At 36.5% G+C, this 17,968-nt stretch overlaps 1 protein-coding gene across 8 annotated transcripts in view; it reads left to right on the forward strand.

The window, feature by feature from the left end:
- ABLIM1 (actin binding LIM protein 1) overlaps nucleotides 1-17,968 on the forward strand; it is a 215,442-nt gene that overhangs the window by 104,960 nt on the left and 92,514 nt on the right. For all 8 annotated transcript variants that reach the window (XM_032224836.1, XM_032224835.1, XM_032224837.1 and 5 more), the window contains exon 2: nucleotides 5,045-5,179. Coding sequence is in view for 7 of the 8 variants with exons in the window: in XM_032224835.1 (XP_032080726.1) it covers nucleotides 5,045-5,179 (135 nt within the window). In the remaining variant the exon portion in view is untranslated. The remainder of the gene's footprint in view (nucleotides 1-5,044; nucleotides 5,180-17,968) is intronic.

Here is a 17,968-nt window from a genome sequence, read left to right on the forward strand (position 1 = left end):
AGAAGAATCCAACTCATCTCTAGGAGATGGCTGAAAGAACTGCTTGCTGAACTTCTTTGGCAGGATGTAGAAAAAAGCTCTGTTCCTGTATCTTGCTGAAGCAGCTCCAGTCGTGCATGAAGAGGAGCTGAACTCCTTCAGCAGGCAGCTCTTTCAACCAGCTTCCAGCAACAAGAGGAAGCCCAAATCCAAGCTTGGAATCTCCACTCAGGCAGCATAGTAAATGAAAGACTGTGATGTGCTTCATGTGGATGGAAAAAGCCCAGCATAGTGTATTTACCAGCGTCTTTCTGTTCAGATGCTGAAAATCCTGCTTGGATTTCAACAGGGAGGATTTTCAGTTCCTGAGCAGAGCCTCTCTGGGTCTCCCCCCCAACATACACTGAGGCTTCCTGGTACTGCCTTTGCTTATTTCATGAGATCTCTTGTTGACTTCAAGCAGGAGTGCTGGGATTTTGGTTGCGAAGCAGTCATGTGATTGCAGTCTTGTTTAATGATTGTTTTGCTCAATCACCAAAATTCCAGTTCCAATTGTGGTTCTAAGTCAAGGACCACAAGACAAGAAGCAATGGAGGGGACCTCATCAGAGGGAAATTCAACCTGGAAATAAGGATAAATTTCCTCATAGTGAGAACAATTAATCAATGGAATAGCTTGCATTTCGGAATCGTGAGTACTTTACCACTGGAGGTTTTCAAGAAAAGATTGGACAACCATTTGTCCAAGATGGTATAAGTACTCCTGCCTCCTCTACTCCAATTTGGAGGTTGGACTAGAAGACCTCCAAGGCCCCTTCCAGCACTATGATTACCTATTCCCACATGACTTTGATTTTTACCAGAAAATTATTAAAGAGAGAATAGAGGAAAGTCTCAGATTGTAAACCAGGCTGCTTAACATGCCCCCAGAGGCACTCACACAGCTCTTGGTGACTAATCACCAGTTATGTTTTCTTCCAATCCTTCTTTATTAGGCCTAGTTCCTGCCTAGTAAAATCATGACACTTTAAAACTTGTTGCAATCATTCCCTCTGTATCCAGTTGGCCTAATGAAAGGCATCACGTGGATATTTTCCACTCACACAGCTGATGTTTCTTTTTGATATTTCAGAATGCCTCATTCACATTAGATTATTGGCATTCCTACCAAAGTGGAATCTGTTCCATTCAGATACAGTAAGCACAAACTGCTTACCTGGCACATTTGACTATTTAGATTGAGTCAGAGGTCAATATGACCTATGGTACATTTGATATGCTTAAAGAATTAAAAAAAAAAATCTAAGAGCTAGTTACAACAGAGAGTGAATGACAGCCAAGGGTAGCAGAGCACACTTAGTAGGACAACAAAGACAATGTTCGACTGAAGTCCTCCAGCTATTGGAAAAATATATTCTATATATATCTAAAGATTTTGATTGTATACTGAAGCACTTTTAAGTAAAAAATAGAAAAAATGAAAAAGAACGCATTGTGGTTAAGATGTTATAGTAGAAATAGCAGTGGTTGTGATTGATAAGATATACAATACAATAGCAGAATTGGAAGGGACTTTGGAGGTCTTCTAGTCCAACCCCTTGCCTAGGCAGGAAACCCTATACCGTTTCAGACAAATGGCTATCCAGTATCTTCTTAAAGACTTCCAGTGTTGGGGCATTCACAACTTCTGGAGCAGGGGTGGGTTTCTCGCCCCATTCCAACCGGTTCGGTTGGAACGGGGCCGGCGGCGTCCTCATGCACGCGCGCGGTGCACGCATGCGTACTAGCATCTGTGCGATGCTCCAGCTGCTCCTGGACGATCGCGCAGGCGCTGTATGCGTCCTGCGCATGCATAGAAGCGCAGAACTCGTCAAAACCGGGTAAGGGCCGTGGGCGGGCGGGCGCGCCCTTCGCCATTCCCGGAAGTTACTTACTTCCGGGTTCGACGACCAACCGGTTCGCAGGGACCGCCGTGAACCGGTTGAAACCCACCCCTGTTCTGGAGGCAAACTGTTCCACTGATTAATTGTTCTCACTGTCAGGAAATTTCTCCTCAGTTCTGAGTTCTATCTCATATCATCCCCCTTTATTTCATATTTAATAAATTCCTTTCTACATTACATTGAAAAATTATAATCCAGCCCAATAGTAGCTGAAAGGTTTGTTAAGGCCCGTCTAAGCCTTTAGGAACACGTATAGCCTTGTTGCTGCAGATTGTACAATTCTGGTATAAATCAAAGCATGAGAGCACACTATATATGCAGCAGTGTATGCACACACTATAAACAATGGTCACACTTTATACAACCTTTCCCAGTCTGGAAACTCCAATTATTCATTGCAACTCCATCTATCATACTGGCTAAAAGGTTATGAGAAATGAATAGAACACATTTCTTGGATAGCATATTGTGTTATAGTATAGTATTGTGTACAATAGGGTAAATTCTTACACAGAAATGCATTTTTGTTGACATTTTGCAGTATATGAAATGGCGCTGAAAGAAGCCAAATCACTGTTGAGGTGGTAACCAAATATCAGTGGAGTGAATATTCTTTTTTCATACTGTTCATTCAGGTGGGCAAGTTAAGGTTAAATTCTGAGTCTGACTGATTTGAAGAGAAGTAGAATAAGAGGAAAAGAAGGAGAAGAAATGGGAGGTTATTATTTTCTAACAGGATGATACAGAAGAAAAATATGCTATTTGTTTATTCATATAATGGTTTCTAGAAATATGGCCATTTAATTTCATTGGTCTAGTCTAGCATAAGCTTTCCTGTTCTTATAGCTAAGTAATGTATTATCTTCTATTTATCCACTTTTGCAGTTTTACTGGAAAAGTAATACAGATCAAGTGAAATAATAGGGCCAGTCCTATCCTTAGGGAAAAGTGGCCAATTTTTGAGGGTCATGAATATCACATGGTTTTGTATATGTTTTGTTACTACTTTACAGTAGTTTTATACTACTAATGGGGATTTCTAATAAGGTTGGATGGAGAACAGAGGCAATTTAGGAATTTGTTGTGGATTAAAATAGGACAAGGTAAGTGATATGAAGGCTGCCCTGAGCTCTGGAATGAAAGGCAGGGAATAAATAAAATATCTTTCCTGGTTTGGGTATTTTTGATATAAAAAGGAATGTAAGTTTGTAGCTAGAAGCACCACACATACTGCCTTTGCAGGTATCAGTACCTGTTATGAACTTTGTATATGGTTACTGAGCTCATTAAGATTACTAGCAGAAAACCAGAATTTCCTCTTTACAACGTTAGCACCATGATTGTGATAAGACAACAATTTATCTTAAAGCAGCCCTGGCTGATTTTAATGAATATCTTTTGAAGTGAAGCTACTACCGACTTTCTGGGCTCATACAGTACCTCCTCCTTCCTTTAATCTTCAGGACTCATGTTTTATTTATGATTAGAGTCCTGCTTGTGCAATTGTAATTCTTACACTGCTATAGCATGGTTGGAATAATTCCAAAATTATTTTACTAAATGTCACCAACATTACAGAAACTTCTTAGAATCTAAGCAACTGACATCAGGCAGTTATGCTGCAAGTTCTACACGTTGGAGTTTTCATGTTAATGGATTCTAAATGAATAAAGTTATTTTTAAAACTTGGGCTTGCCCTTTTATACACCCATTTACTCTTTTGTACTGTATAAATAATGTGTCACCACTGATACTAATTATTCTCATCATGTTTTTTGGGGGAAGCTAATAACCCAGTCCTTAAGTTTCAGAAATAGAACTTTTTTACTTAGACATAGGGCAGCTTATTGAAGGCTATGTTGCATCAAAGTCTTTATTAGAAATAATTATCTAATTAAAATATTAGTAGGCATTCCTTTGAGTCTTCAGTACTTACATGGATTAAATAACAGAGGGCTGTAAATAGAATCCCAAAACTACTAGTCGGAGGATGAAAAGAGGGAAATCATTTTGTATTCATAGCAATTAGTTTCTAGTCATTTGTTTAGAAAAATAAAGCATTGTTTTTTCCGTTATTCTGTATAAAGTGCTTTGAGGCAGAAAATGAAAATGAAATTCCTTTAAAAAATAGAACCATTCATTATTCACAGGCATAATGAATTAGAATTCTCTAGAATTCCTGTAAATTAGCAAAAAAACAGGTTTCATAGGACATTCCAATTGTTTTCCATGATTCCTTCCAGTGGACATTGCTAATAAATATAGCAATGGTTATTGCTGACTATGTCATATGAACAAAAAATTCTGACTTGTTTTGAACTGATAGTTTTGAAACTATCTCTTGTAGAAACATATTTTATTTTTTCTAGTCTTTGAAATTATTCATCCATTGAAGTAAAGGTAGCAATTTAAACACTCTCATAGCCAAGTTCTTTATAAATGTTCAGAATTATAATACCCTTAAGGACTAGCTATAATGCCTTGGTCAACATAATGTGATTTATCTTCTAAAGACTTGGAAGATACTAGGATGTGCTAGGTGTGCTAGAGGATGGGTGTCCAACCTTTTGGCCGGGGTTGCCTTGAGTGAAGAAAAATTGGGTTGTTTATAAAATAAATAATACATTTATATGGTATATAAATCACATAATAATGTTAAAACTTTACGATCTTTTGGGGCCACATTACCAGCTGTCCAGGATATGGGCCCTGGTTGGGCAAGCCTGTGCTAAAGCATAAAACATGAGTTCTTTGTCGCTGCCCTCTGAAAGCGGGCACTGTAGTTGTACTACAGACAACTGTTAATGGCGGACCTTTCTAGCTATCTCTGCCTCTCCCTCTTTTCTCCAGGAGTTCTGAAATAATCTCATGCAGAGGCTTTTGAAAATAGATTGAAATTTTCCTAGTTTGGCTTAATATCCCAGAAAATGTATTTTTCAAATCCAATTGATAGGATGTTATGGTCTAGTCTGGCATGAGGAAATGACTTTGAAATATCATACAATATGATACAATGAGCATTATATAATATTTGTTTTTTTAAAAAAACATGTCTTCTTTTGGTAATTTTTTATTAGAAGTAAAAAAATGTGTACATTTAATATACAAATTTTGTTTTCCCAGTGGCCCATCCTCAGGAGCCTCCTCATCCCACAGAGAAGCCTGTCATCCACTGCCACAAATGTGGGGAGCAGTGTAAAGGAGAAGTACTTCGAGTTCAGGCCAAGCATTTTCACATTAAATGCTTTACTTGCAAAGGTACTGTAATTCTGTTTTATCACTAGCCACTCCGGCAATCAAATTGTCTGTATTTCTTTACTCTGAAGAGATGAGCTGAATTCCTATTATGGACCTGTGATTGGGTTTAGACCCATGAAGGAAGATATAGAGAATTAACATTACTTAAATGTACAAATAAAAATATTCCTTATGTTTGTGTCTTTGATATGTACATACTGTATATATGTATTTGATATGTATATATGTATTAATGAATGAATGGCCACTTTTGAAATTTTAGAGTTTGCATTAACTGATTAACAAATATAAGGGTTGTCCAAGCCTTCAAAAAAGATTTTATGGTGTGTAGGAGTTTACATAAATACTGCTTGGACCATTAAAAGCATATTTAAGCATAAAGCATATTTTCCAGGCTGGCAATTGGAAACGTTGTGGTTTGAATGTAGTTGGTTTGTATGTGCTCCCTCCATGTTATCAAACATTTTTTTTCAAAAATAGCTTTAATAAGCCACAAAACACACTCACACCTGTGTGTGTGCGTCTGAAAACATAACTAATAGATAGAAGAAGCAAATTTCTCCAAATTTATCAAAAGTCTTATTTATCTCCTTTTGAAAAATGGTTAATTAAAAAACTGGCAAAGAGCACATGTCAGCAATTCAATGCAGTATATAAGATATTGCATATTCAGTTGTGTGCTAATATATGTATAACTACTATTTCTGATGATTGGGGTTGGCTGTTAATCTGCCATCTGATGCTCCATCTGCTTTCAGGAAAGATTATCAGGTTTACCAGAGACTGGACTTCTTTGTTATTATGAAACAACTCTGCTAATAAATACTTTTGTATGCAGCAAGAAATTCATGAGGATCTTCAAATCAAAACTCTGGGCTTTACTTTTGTTGATCTCAGTTTATAATATATTCTTGGCAATGTTTTTCCAAAATGAGCCCTTTATTCCAGGAACATGCCACCTTTGGGAAAATTTAGCTCTTTCACAATACATTAACTTATGTCATGGAAGTTGTATGATATAAGTTCCAGTCAGGTATAACTTTCATTATGGTATTAGTGATATGAAAAAAGTCTCTACATCATCCTCAGTCTTTGAACCTTTCACTTGCTTAATTCTTCAGAAAATTTGCTTCCCTTTACAAATTTCGTATTTTAGCACAAGGGTCTATTTAAGCAAACTTTCCTTTCTTTTCCCATTTTATTACTTATGACTAAGGTGTTCATCTAGCTTTTGAATTGATGGAAGCAGTGGTTAAAAATGACATCTTCATGTCCATCCACAGTAATCATTGATTCCAGCTCTATAATCATATGAAGTACAAGAGTCATCTATTCCAGTTAGTTTCTGTATATGGAATCGAAGAAAGATAACTTGTTCTTTATCTGAGACTGCAAAGTATCTTGGGGGCACCCTGAATTTCTAACGTATATACTCGAGTATAGGCCGACCCGAATATAAGCCGAGGCACCTAATTTTACCACAAAAAACTGGAAAAGTTATTGACTCGAGTATAAGCCTAGGGTGGGAAATGCAGCAGCTACCGGTAAATTTCAAAAATAAAAATAGATACCAATAATGTTTTTGAATATTTATTTCAAAGAAAAACAGTAAACTAGCGGTGTATTCAATGAAATACTTCACTCACCTCATGATGCTGATGTCCCGCTGTGATGATGATGTCCCGTGCAGCCGCGGGAGCGATGTCCCGCCTCCTATGACACACGTCACAGTGATTCCTATCATTGGATCACTGTACCAGAGGAGGTGGGACATCGCTATGTGGCTGCTTGCCATAACAAGGAGGAGGTGGGACATCGTTGCAGAGCGGCAGGAGGGGGAGGAAGGGGAATCGTAAGACAGCCCTGCATTACATTAGAACGTGAGGAGGGGGATGGTGCGGTGCGCGCTGCGCGGCAAACTGACACAGAGGGAGGGGAAACTCACAGGGGCACTGGGCCATTCACGAGTGTCACCCAGCGGCATGGCCCCGCCCCTTTTTCTCCTCCATTTCGGGCAAATTTTTCACTGACTCGAGTATAAGCCGAGGCGGCTTTTTTTCAGCCCAAAAAGTGGGCTGAAAAACTAGGCTTATACTCGAGTATATACAGTAATTTGAAATGGAACAAACTATGCTTAAAATAATTAAGCTTTTCTTTCCCCAATTTGGATGTAATAAAAAGCTAAGATTATTGTGAACCCAGAAGGAAGGATGCAGTTGAAGAAGGAAATCCACAAGGTATTTCCAACAGTTTGAGATATCATAGTTTTCTTATGCTTATTTATTATGCTTGTATCTCCCTTCTACCATAATGTTAGTACTACTGATAAACAGAACTGTAATAAAACAGAAATATTTGCATTTTTACCCATTATTTTGCTATAAGATCAAATATGTTTGCCCATACCATGGTGACATGCAGTATTATAGGCTAATTCTACTAACTGCCAAAGATTTGATTCTGACCAGCTCAAGGTTGACTCAGCCTTCCATACTTCTGAGGTCAGTAAAATGAGGACCCAGATTCGTAGGGGCAATTGCTATTTATGAAGGAATTTAGATAATCTATGACCTATTGGGTTATCTTTTTAGAAATATTTACCTACCATTCATCATCTCACTCATTTACTTCATCTTCCCTGACCCTCACTGCACTTCCTTCACACCCTTGCACAACTCTCACATTTCCACATAAATTCCTCAATCCATGAAGTATCTCTCACACACCCTGGTACAATCTATACAGTGCTTGTCACGTATCCCTGGACATTCTCTCCAAGGGACTCTGCAACTCCCCTGCAATTCCATGTACCCATCATTCTCTCCCTATTTGGCAGCAGCTACTTTCCTACCTGCCAGCCTAGGACTTCTGACTTTTTCCCAGATTCCCAGTTGATTTTCCTTGTACAAAGCTGCTAGGGAGTCTTAAAAATGAAAATCATGTGACCGTGGCTGACTATGGAAGCATGGCAGAATTGAAGTGGCCATAGCTTTTCCAAATTTCAATGTCCTGAGAGTAATGGATCGCAGAGCATGAATGCATTCTGTAAATTAGCCCATCTGGAGTACTTTGGTTCAAACATTATTACACTATGATGCAACCATTAGCCCAACTGAAGCTTACAAACAGATATGAAAGTTTTAGAATTATATAGGTTTAATATGTCCAAATTTGTAACATAATATAAGTTTATTACTTCCACTGCTTTATATGCTGTGCATTAATTAAGATTTAAATCTTACCCCCTCAGCTTCATTAGCATTAGTTCTCTTATTAGAATAACACTTTTAATTTGTCATTCCACAAGGTGATGGGTAGCCTGAGGAATATTTCTTTTGCTCCTCAAAAAGTGCTATCAATTTTTCCCAACTAAAAAATAACTTGCTTAAGAAAAGTCTTTGTTTTGCTTTTCCTCCCTTTGCGCAAAATGCAAATAAGCTTCATGTTATTTTCTTTTTATATCTATTCATTATAAATTTTGGCTGTATTTTTAAGCCTAATGTGCAGTATAGAGTTCTACCAGATCTTTTTAAATGCTAGATGCAGAAATATTGGGAAAAGTATCTGTTTTAATTATAATGCACAAATTTTTATATATCTCTTATGGAGGTTATAAGAACAATGTTATCTTTTTAGTGGATGTCTCAGTCACATTTCATTTGAAATTCCTATGAAATTGCCATGCAGACATTGATTAACTTAAGTAATCACTAAGCAGAAAATAAAGTGTTTAACTGAATAATATCCCCCACAAACCCACCTATCATTGTTTTTCTATGTGGCAACTATGGAACATAAATGTGTGTAAAAATATGTAACTTGATCATTTCAGTTAAGTATTACAAACCAAATATAAATATTTTCCCTAACTGCTTTGCACTGTTTTCAATAGAATTTACCCAAGATGCATAGATTACATAAAATTATCTAGCGTATGCATTTTAAATAAAAGAACAAACTGTGGTAGTGGTAAATAACTCAGGATGGTTTCACTTGCTAATGCAAATTTACTTATTGAATGGGAGAGAACCAGAGTTAGGTAGCTGCTTTGCCTTGCTTTATAATCATCCAATTATTGAATAGTTTAAATGAATCAAACTTTGTTTGATTTTGATCTGAGAATAATGACAACATGCTCTTTGAGGACTGATCAGCAGGCTTATATTCCCTCTCCAGTTGTATTGCATCTCATAAAATTTCATTTCTGCTTGGCAGAAAGGGATAACCTCTGATGCAATTTAATAGAAGACATGTTCTTTCCATTTCGGATTAACTTTGGGGTATTGTTGTAGTTGAAGATATTTAAGGGCTGGTAATATATTAATTATTTCCAGTGAGTTGCCAAATCAGATTCACAAGGGTAAGAGTGAATAACCTCTCCAAGGATAAAAAGAAATACAGATGTCTTTTTACATTAATATATTTACAATTACATAAATATATTCTGCCATATTACATTTCATCAGATTTTATGTTTGCAGCTCTTCTGAATATGACTGTTGTGTGATTGAGATACATTTACTAGAATTGCATATGAACTTAAGGAATTGGTTCATCATTAACAGGTAATTTGGCATTCAAAGTAGCCAGTTTGCTGGATATGTGAAAGACAGTCATTGTTGGACTGCAGTTTTTATTTGGATTAGTAAATGAATTAAATCCTAATCCATAATCTCATTATATAAAAACTCATGTTCTTATTAAGTAACTGATAGGTTTCTGAGCGTTATGTTTAGGATTATAACCACCGTATTTTTCGGAGTATAAGATGCAGCTTTTTTCCTCTAAAAAGAGGCTGAAAATCTGGATGCAAATTATATACCGAATACAGCATTTTTTGCCTCCTGAAGCCCTGTCCCTTCACCAAAATGGCCATGCATAGTCTTATGGAGGCTTCCAGACAGCTCCTGGCAGTTGGGGAAGGCAGAAATGAGCAGAAAATGGGCCCTTTTTGCCCACTCAGCCCCCAGCAGCATTCTGTAAGCCTCCATAAGGCTATGCATGCATTTTTTTAAACAAAAAATGGCCCGATTTTGCAAAAATTGGCCATTTTTTGCTCTCCCCCACACACTTCCAGGAGCACTCTGCAAGCCCCCCCAAAACTATTCATGCCTTTATTTGAAACAAATGAGCCTGTTTTTGTGAAAAACGGGCTGTTTTGGGGAGTGCAAAACTTTTCCCCCCCCTTTCGGAAAGCTGTTTAGTTAGAGTGGTTGTTGAGTTTTAGGCAGGTTGTCAGCAATTTCCTTCTCAAGCACATGGATAAATACACCTGGAAACATCTACCTACCTACCTTCTCTCTCTCTCTCTCTCTCTCTCTCTCTCTCTCCCTACCTACCTACCTACCTACCTACCTACCTACCTACCTACTGTATTTATATATCTCTCTTTCTATTTCTTTCTATCTCTCTATCCCTTTATCTACCTACCTACCTAATTACTCTCTCTCTCTCCCTATCTACCTACTACATTTCTCTCTCTCCCTCTAGCTACTTATATACCTACCTACCTACTCTTTCTCTCTCTTCCCCACCTATCTACTGTATTTCTCTCTCTCTATCCCTCTACCTACCTATCTATCTACTGTCTCTCTCCCTCCCTACCTACTGTATCTCTGTCTCTCTGTCTCGGTCTCTCTGTCTCTCTCTCTTTCTCTCTCTATCCCTTTATCTACCTACCTACCAACTACTCTCTTTCTCTCTTCCTACCTACCTACTGTATTTCTCTCTCTTTCTCTCCCGCGCTATCCCTCTACCTACCTACCTACTATTTTTTAAATTTTGCTTCTTCAAAATCTGGGTGCGTCTTATACTCCGGTGCATCTTATACTCTGAAAAATACGGTACTAACAAATCATAGCTAATCCTATGAATTCACACCATACATTTCTTTATTGTGTGAAAAGTAATATAGAGAACTGTTTGATTATAGCAATTTAGAAATGTAATAAATAAATACCCAAAGTGTGCCATGATCCTCCTGCTGATGTAGTGCTGCCCTGCAATTTTTATACAAAAATCTTAATTCATTTTTACATGATTGTAATATTTGAATTGTCTATTAAATAGGTCAGGGTTGAACTTTGGAGTCGTTTGTGCTCTCTGAACCTGGATCTAGATTTGCAGAAGCTTTGTTACCTGAGTAGGTAACATCTTCAGTGCAAGAAAGGAATGTCTGTTTAGATACAGTAATTTGCCCTGTGAGCGCTGGTGTGACTCTTCCTGGCTACTTAGTATTTTTAGTTTACTTAAGATGTTGTGGAGGGCTTTAGTTGATTTGTGTGCTATGATGGAGTGGTGTTGTTATAATAGTTGGTTGTTTCCGATATATTTTTAATGAATGGCATTTTCATAGCTTGATTGTGATGGAGTGAGTTGAGCAATCAGGAAATTTTTGATAAAATTGTGAGGGTATCTATTTTATTGAATGGACTGCCTGTTTCCTTTTTCTGGTGTCCACGGTTGCTGCAGTGTATTTGTGTTTGCCCTAATAATGTTCTTACACAGGTTGTCTGGTGAAAGGTTGGGTGTTACTTTGATAGAGGAGCGCTCAGTGTGGGTAGATTTTTGATAGTCTTTCTAATTTGCCACCATTTTCTTGGCTGATTAAGGTATCTAGGAAGGGCCATGTGCTGTTGTTTCTTCTTTCCTTATGAATTTTATTCCTTTGAAGATGATGTTGATTGTTTTGTGTGTTTTTTCTACATGTTCCTTTTTTATTCCAACAAAGATTTCATCTCCATATCAGATGCATACATTTGGTTGTATGCGTGGGAGTGCCATAGTTTCTAAATGCTGCATTGCAGTCTCTGCTGTGAATCCTGAGAGAGGTGAACCCATGAATGTTTGTCTTTGATTTGTTGAAATATTTGTCCATCGGTCTGAAAGTAGGTAATGAGACAGAGGTGATGACACCCATGATTTAGGGTATTTCAATCTTAGTGTATTTGGTTAGGTTGAGTGTGTTGTGTAATATTGCTACCATGGATTCATTTGCTAATTTTGGATCTGTGGATGTGAAATTGAATGCAATCATAATTTCATATTCTTCTACTATCTTTGATTTTCTGGAAAATGGGAACACTGCTCTTCTTCAATCACTACACCTACTGGGGCCAGTAAAAAAAAAAAAACACTTTTGCTATTAAAATCCGCTGACATCTGAGGATGTTCTGATTTCTGGTGTCCCCAAATATCAGCACGAGGAGAATTTTTAAAAAAAGGTAACTGCAAATTCTCTGAGGGGAATGTTGGGCTTTACTGAATAGTAATTGTCTTCTAGTAATTCTAGATTTTTGAAAATCTAGATTTCAATCCTTATGCTAGGTAAATTTGGTGAAATGTCCATCTCCATCCCCAACTTTATATTCTTTTTTCTTCAGCCTCTTGGCTCTCCCTTTCTTACTACCTTGTTAATGCAGTAGAGTGGTAAGAAAAAGATGTATTACTTTACTAAGGGGCTGAATTAATCAAGTGAAGACGAGTTTTAGAGGAAGCTAGAGATACCGTATTTAGATTAAAATGGGTAAAGTAGGAGAGGAATAACACTGATTTAATTTTTTTACAAAATTGCTTTTGCTAAGTCTTAAAGATAGTTTCTTCTTACTTAAGCTCATATTTGAAATGTACTTTATAATAATTACTTAAGAAATAGTTATAGTGTAAGTTCCAGTGTAGCAATTTTTACCTTTAAGTTTTTTGCAACAGGGTATAACCTTTACTACCTTTGTGCCTTTTTAAAAATAATCTTTATAGTTTTGTTTTTTAATCTTTATACTTTTGTTTTGTTCTAGTCATACATGAACACAGAAGCTTTGAGTATTTCTAGGACTCGCTGAAGGCTGATAAAGTCCCAGTCAGCTATAAATATCACTGTCCAGGAAATGAACTCTTCATACTAAAATGTGAAGCATCTCAGTTATTCTTCAGTCAACTAAAATATATTGAAGGAAAGTGCATGGGTTTTTGTTTGAGGTTATATACACATATATTTTGAGTACCAAATAGTATTGTTTGATGTTACATAAACAAACAACAATAATGGCTTAACTTTATTTGAAAGAATTTTATAAGGATTGCTTATAAAATCTAGCTTTTGTACACATTTGATAGAAACTCTTTTTAAGTGTAAGTTCCTGTGTAGGAATTCTTTTTCTAAGTAGGGCACACACAGAAATTCTTATAATAAAAAAGTGAAGACTTTTCTGAGAAATTGTATTTTATCTTCAGTTTTCATTATCCTTCACTCAAATATATACATTGGTGAATGCATGTACCAATGCATGACAGAAGAAGATTATATATATATATATATAATATCTATGTTCTGCTTCTTTAAATTGGGTAATAGTGCCTTCTAAAATGATATTCATAAATTAAAACATTCCAGTCCAATTGCCAACTTTATTTTTTAATTACACATATTCTGGCTTTCAAGATGGCTGAAAATGGATAATAACAAAAGAGTCAATAGTATATTCTGAAAGTAATAAGGAAAGACACATTCTTTTAAACCAGTTGCATAAAATGAAAAGTTATGTTACAGGTCAGTGAAGAGATGTAAGAACATGAGGTATGAAAGTGTCTGAGCAGAGAAAATTGCAAGATTGAGCTATTTTCCTACGCCCCACACACCCCATTTGCAGAACAGCCAATTTCTTTATATGAATTGAAGCAGTTGAATGTATTGGATATTCCCCATGCATGCTTTTTAAAATTAATTGAACGAAATCTGCAGAAGTAGCAGGTTCTATCCTCTTCACGAACATTGGAAGGATTTTACTCATCCTTAAAAATCTGCCGACTGCTCATCTTGAACAAAGATTCCAAGGTAATCTCAGTGGAAAAATACAAGGCACAGCTACACTTCCAGTTTGAGCTCTCAAATAACACTGTCTTGTGGTTCATCATCCAAATACCCATATTCCTCTGTTTCTGTGAAATAAAAATAGTCCAGCAGTCTATAATTGCAAATAACAGTACTGAGATTAAACAAGCCAAGCAGAGACCATTATCAAGATATGCCTGCTCATTGTGTAATTATTGCCTTTGGTGAGGAATGGAATGTAAATGAATCCAAGGCACTATCCAAAGTAGGGTGGGGTTGTTATATACTACAGCCATATATTTTAGTATTTAGAGGTTTATATTATTTATTTTCTGCTAATGAATACACTGAAGAAAATAGTTTTTCTCTTTAGAAAGGCATTATAACCTAATACCTTATGAGGGGGAAAAATATCCCTCTGTCTATTTTCCTTTCCCAGAGGGAATCCACAATTTTTGCAGATTCAGCAAAATGAGGATAACTATCATAAGTGTTATCTTTTTATTGTTATCTTTTTATTTTAGTTTCAAATGAAAATAAAGTGTTGATTGTGACTGATACCAATTCAAGTAGTAGCTCACATCTTTACTGATGGCTTCAAAATAAAATGAACAACATGTGTAGAAAGAATTATGAGCTAAAATTGACTATAGTAAGAATACTCAAGAATATAACAGTAGTCAAGAATGTAGGAATATTAAACTTTGTTTAGCATGGGGAACAGCCGTGAGCAGCAACAATTTATTTTGTAAAGGGGAAAATGTACATTTTATTCTAATACTATATGAAAAAAAACCCTATACCTAGTACATTTTATATTTATGAAGAAGACTAATAAAACTTTGATTAGTGGGGAAAGTGTGTTATTAGTCTCCATCCCCAAAGGGCTGTATGATAGCTGGGAAATTGAAAAAAAATACCTTGGAAGAAAGTAGAATTTCAGTATTTCCATCAAGAAAATTATGTGTGTATCCATATAGTCTACAAGCATTGAACTTGGATTTCAATAGACTTTTTATTTAGCAGGATAAACAAACTTCGCTTACCACTTCATGATAATTCACTGTATATAGGGTTACTTCACACTTGGTAGGTTGTCAAGTTAATAGACATTTTTCAATGTTTGCTAATATTGTCCTATTTTTGTGGCTGTTTTAAAATAAATTGTTTTGGCAACTTCTTCAGATGTTTGGCACCATTGTGTGACTGTGTACAATGGCCCAAGTATAAATGCGAGTGCGTATGCACACACACAAATACACACACACACACAGAGTGTATGTATGTGTATCTATATTTATATATATCTTACACATTATATACATTATATATATATATCATGTAACAAAAATGCAACAGTAAAAATATTGGGTTTCTGCCTGGATGGTCTCTTGTGACGAGCCGAAGGACAGAGAATGGAAGTAGTGATCTTCCTCCCATAATTGGGGCTTACCAGGGGTTGTATATATATATATATATATATATATATATATATATATATATATATATATATATATATATATATATATATATATATATATATATATATAGAGAGAGAGAGAGAGAGAGAGTTACGATCTAAGCACAAATAGTTTGCAGGTGGGGACCACTAATTTATCACCATATTTAGTTTGAGAAGATCCATTAAAATCAATGGACTTTTCATTTTCAGATTTTGCTCTCAGTTAAATTATTTTGTGTTTATGAGCAAAACTAAAAAGATTTGCAGATCAGAATTAAGGGTAGTATTTTATCTTTCCCATCTCTACTTAAAGGCATTGATACTGTATATACTCGAGTATAAGCCTAGTTTTTCAGCCCACTTTTTGGGCTGAAAAAAGCCGCCTCGGCTTATACTCGAGTCAGTGAAAAATTTGCCCGAAATGGAGGAGAAAAAGGGGCGGGGCCATGCCGCTGGGTGACACTCGTGAATGGCCCAGTGCCCCTGTGAGTTTCCCCTCCCTCTGTGTCAGTTTGCCGCGCAGCGCGCACCGCACCATCCCCCCTCCTCACGTTCTAATGTAATGCAGGGCTGTCTTACGATTCCCCTTCCTCCCCCTCCTGCCGCTCTGCAACGATGTCCCACCTCCTCCTTGTTATGGCAAGCAGCCACATAGCGATGTCCCACCTCCTCTGGTACAGTGATCCAATGATAGGAATCACTGTGCCGTGTGTCATAGGAGGCGGGACATCGCTCCCGCGGCTGCACGGGACATCATCATCACAGCGGGACATCAGCATCATGAGGTGAGTGAAGTATTTCATTGAATACACCGCTAGTTTACTGTTTTTCTTTGAAATAAATATTCAAAAACATTATTGGTATCTATTTTTATTTTTGAAATTTACCGGTAGCTGCTGCATTTCCCACCCTAGGCTTATACTCGAGTCAATAACTTTTCCAGTTTTTTGTGGTAAAATTAGGTGCCTCGGCTTATATTCGGGTCGGCCTATACTCGAGTATATACGGTAAGTTGTGAGTGACTTTAAACTCAGCTGCTTTTTATATTGGAAATTGTGAGAAGACAGCTTCCAGCCAGGCATTAAAACAATTCAGTACTCTTTCTACAAGTGTCCATATAGAGGTGTATGTATGCACATACACAAATATTTCTCTATTGGTGTATTTATCAGAAGAACCTTTCTATATCCAATATTGTGATTTCCTGTTAAATAAATTATTCTGTGGCCAGACTGTCTGGCACCACCATGACTCAATCGTGTTATAGGAGAATTTAGAAACACAATAGAACAATAATTTTATAAGGGTATGCATTATCTGATTTACTGCATTGCTGTATTATATGACCATAATTAGATTCAGGAGATAGAATATATATGAATGTAGAAAATCTTCTAGGGAAGGTAAGGAAGTTGCTAGATTGTTCTCTTAAGTAATTTATATCTTTTGCCTAATCTGTTACCTTTTGGGATTAGTTTTTTTCATGTCTCAAGTGCATTATTTTCTTATATTTTATGGTGATGATTTCATTGTTTAAAGTTTCAATATTTTACAATATTTTCTGCTTTCTTTGTAACATCAAACAATTATTGACCTAAAACTACAAAGTAGTAGTTTTGATTTAACATCAATTATTGACCTAAAACTACTACTTTGTAGTTTTGGGTCAATAATTGATGTTAAATCAAAACTACAAAGTAGTAGTTTTAGTACTACTTTTTTTTTTGTTTAGAAACCCCTGAAATACCTTTAAAAACCATCATATTTCCATAGAGAAAAAGGAAGGAAAGGAACTGAGTCTATAGTTGTGAGGCTAAGTTTCTTAAAGCCTCAGAAATTGAAGGTCAGGACCTCGGAGTGAGATCCTGCTTTAGAAGAGCATAAAGAGCAAACTGGATTGTAGGGAATAATATAGGTAGACAGATCCTGAAAAGTTTGTGAGTGGCGATTCTAACACAAGCACATGCAGCTTAAACTTTATATTTGGATCAAACAGGATGCTACTAAAGAGCCTTGTGCTGTAATGAGACATGAAAACAATATGGAAGAACCAGAGTCCATTACAATGAAATAGATTGTGTTTTGTAAACAGTGATATCGCTCTAGGACTGTGATGGCGAACCTATGGCACAGGTGCCGGATATGTGGGCATGTGCCAGCCCACAGCTGCTCTGGTTTCTGGCACACACTTGCACGCCGGCCAGCTGATCTTCGTGGACACCGGTGCACTGGAAAACGGCCTGAAAACGGAGGAGAGTTCATTAGTGCAGGAGTTGGAGAAAAGCAGAAAATCCCATTTTCTGGTGTTATAGTAACACTGCTTGACAAATGATTGAAATCAGATTGATGACATATTTATGACAAGAGTCTAACCTTACTGTTGATTATTTTGTTCAATGAATCGTTTTCAAATTCTGAATGAAGAGAAGATCAGAAATAGTGATTTAACTCTTGAACTTAAAACACAATAGTAATACTTTATCTGTAAGACGAACAATGT

Source organism: Thamnophis elegans, chromosome 10 (assembly GCF_009769535.1).
Source record: "Thamnophis elegans isolate rThaEle1 chromosome 10, rThaEle1.pri, whole genome shotgun sequence".
Classification (NCBI taxonomy): domain Eukaryota; kingdom Metazoa; phylum Chordata; class Lepidosauria; order Squamata; family Colubridae; genus Thamnophis; species Thamnophis elegans.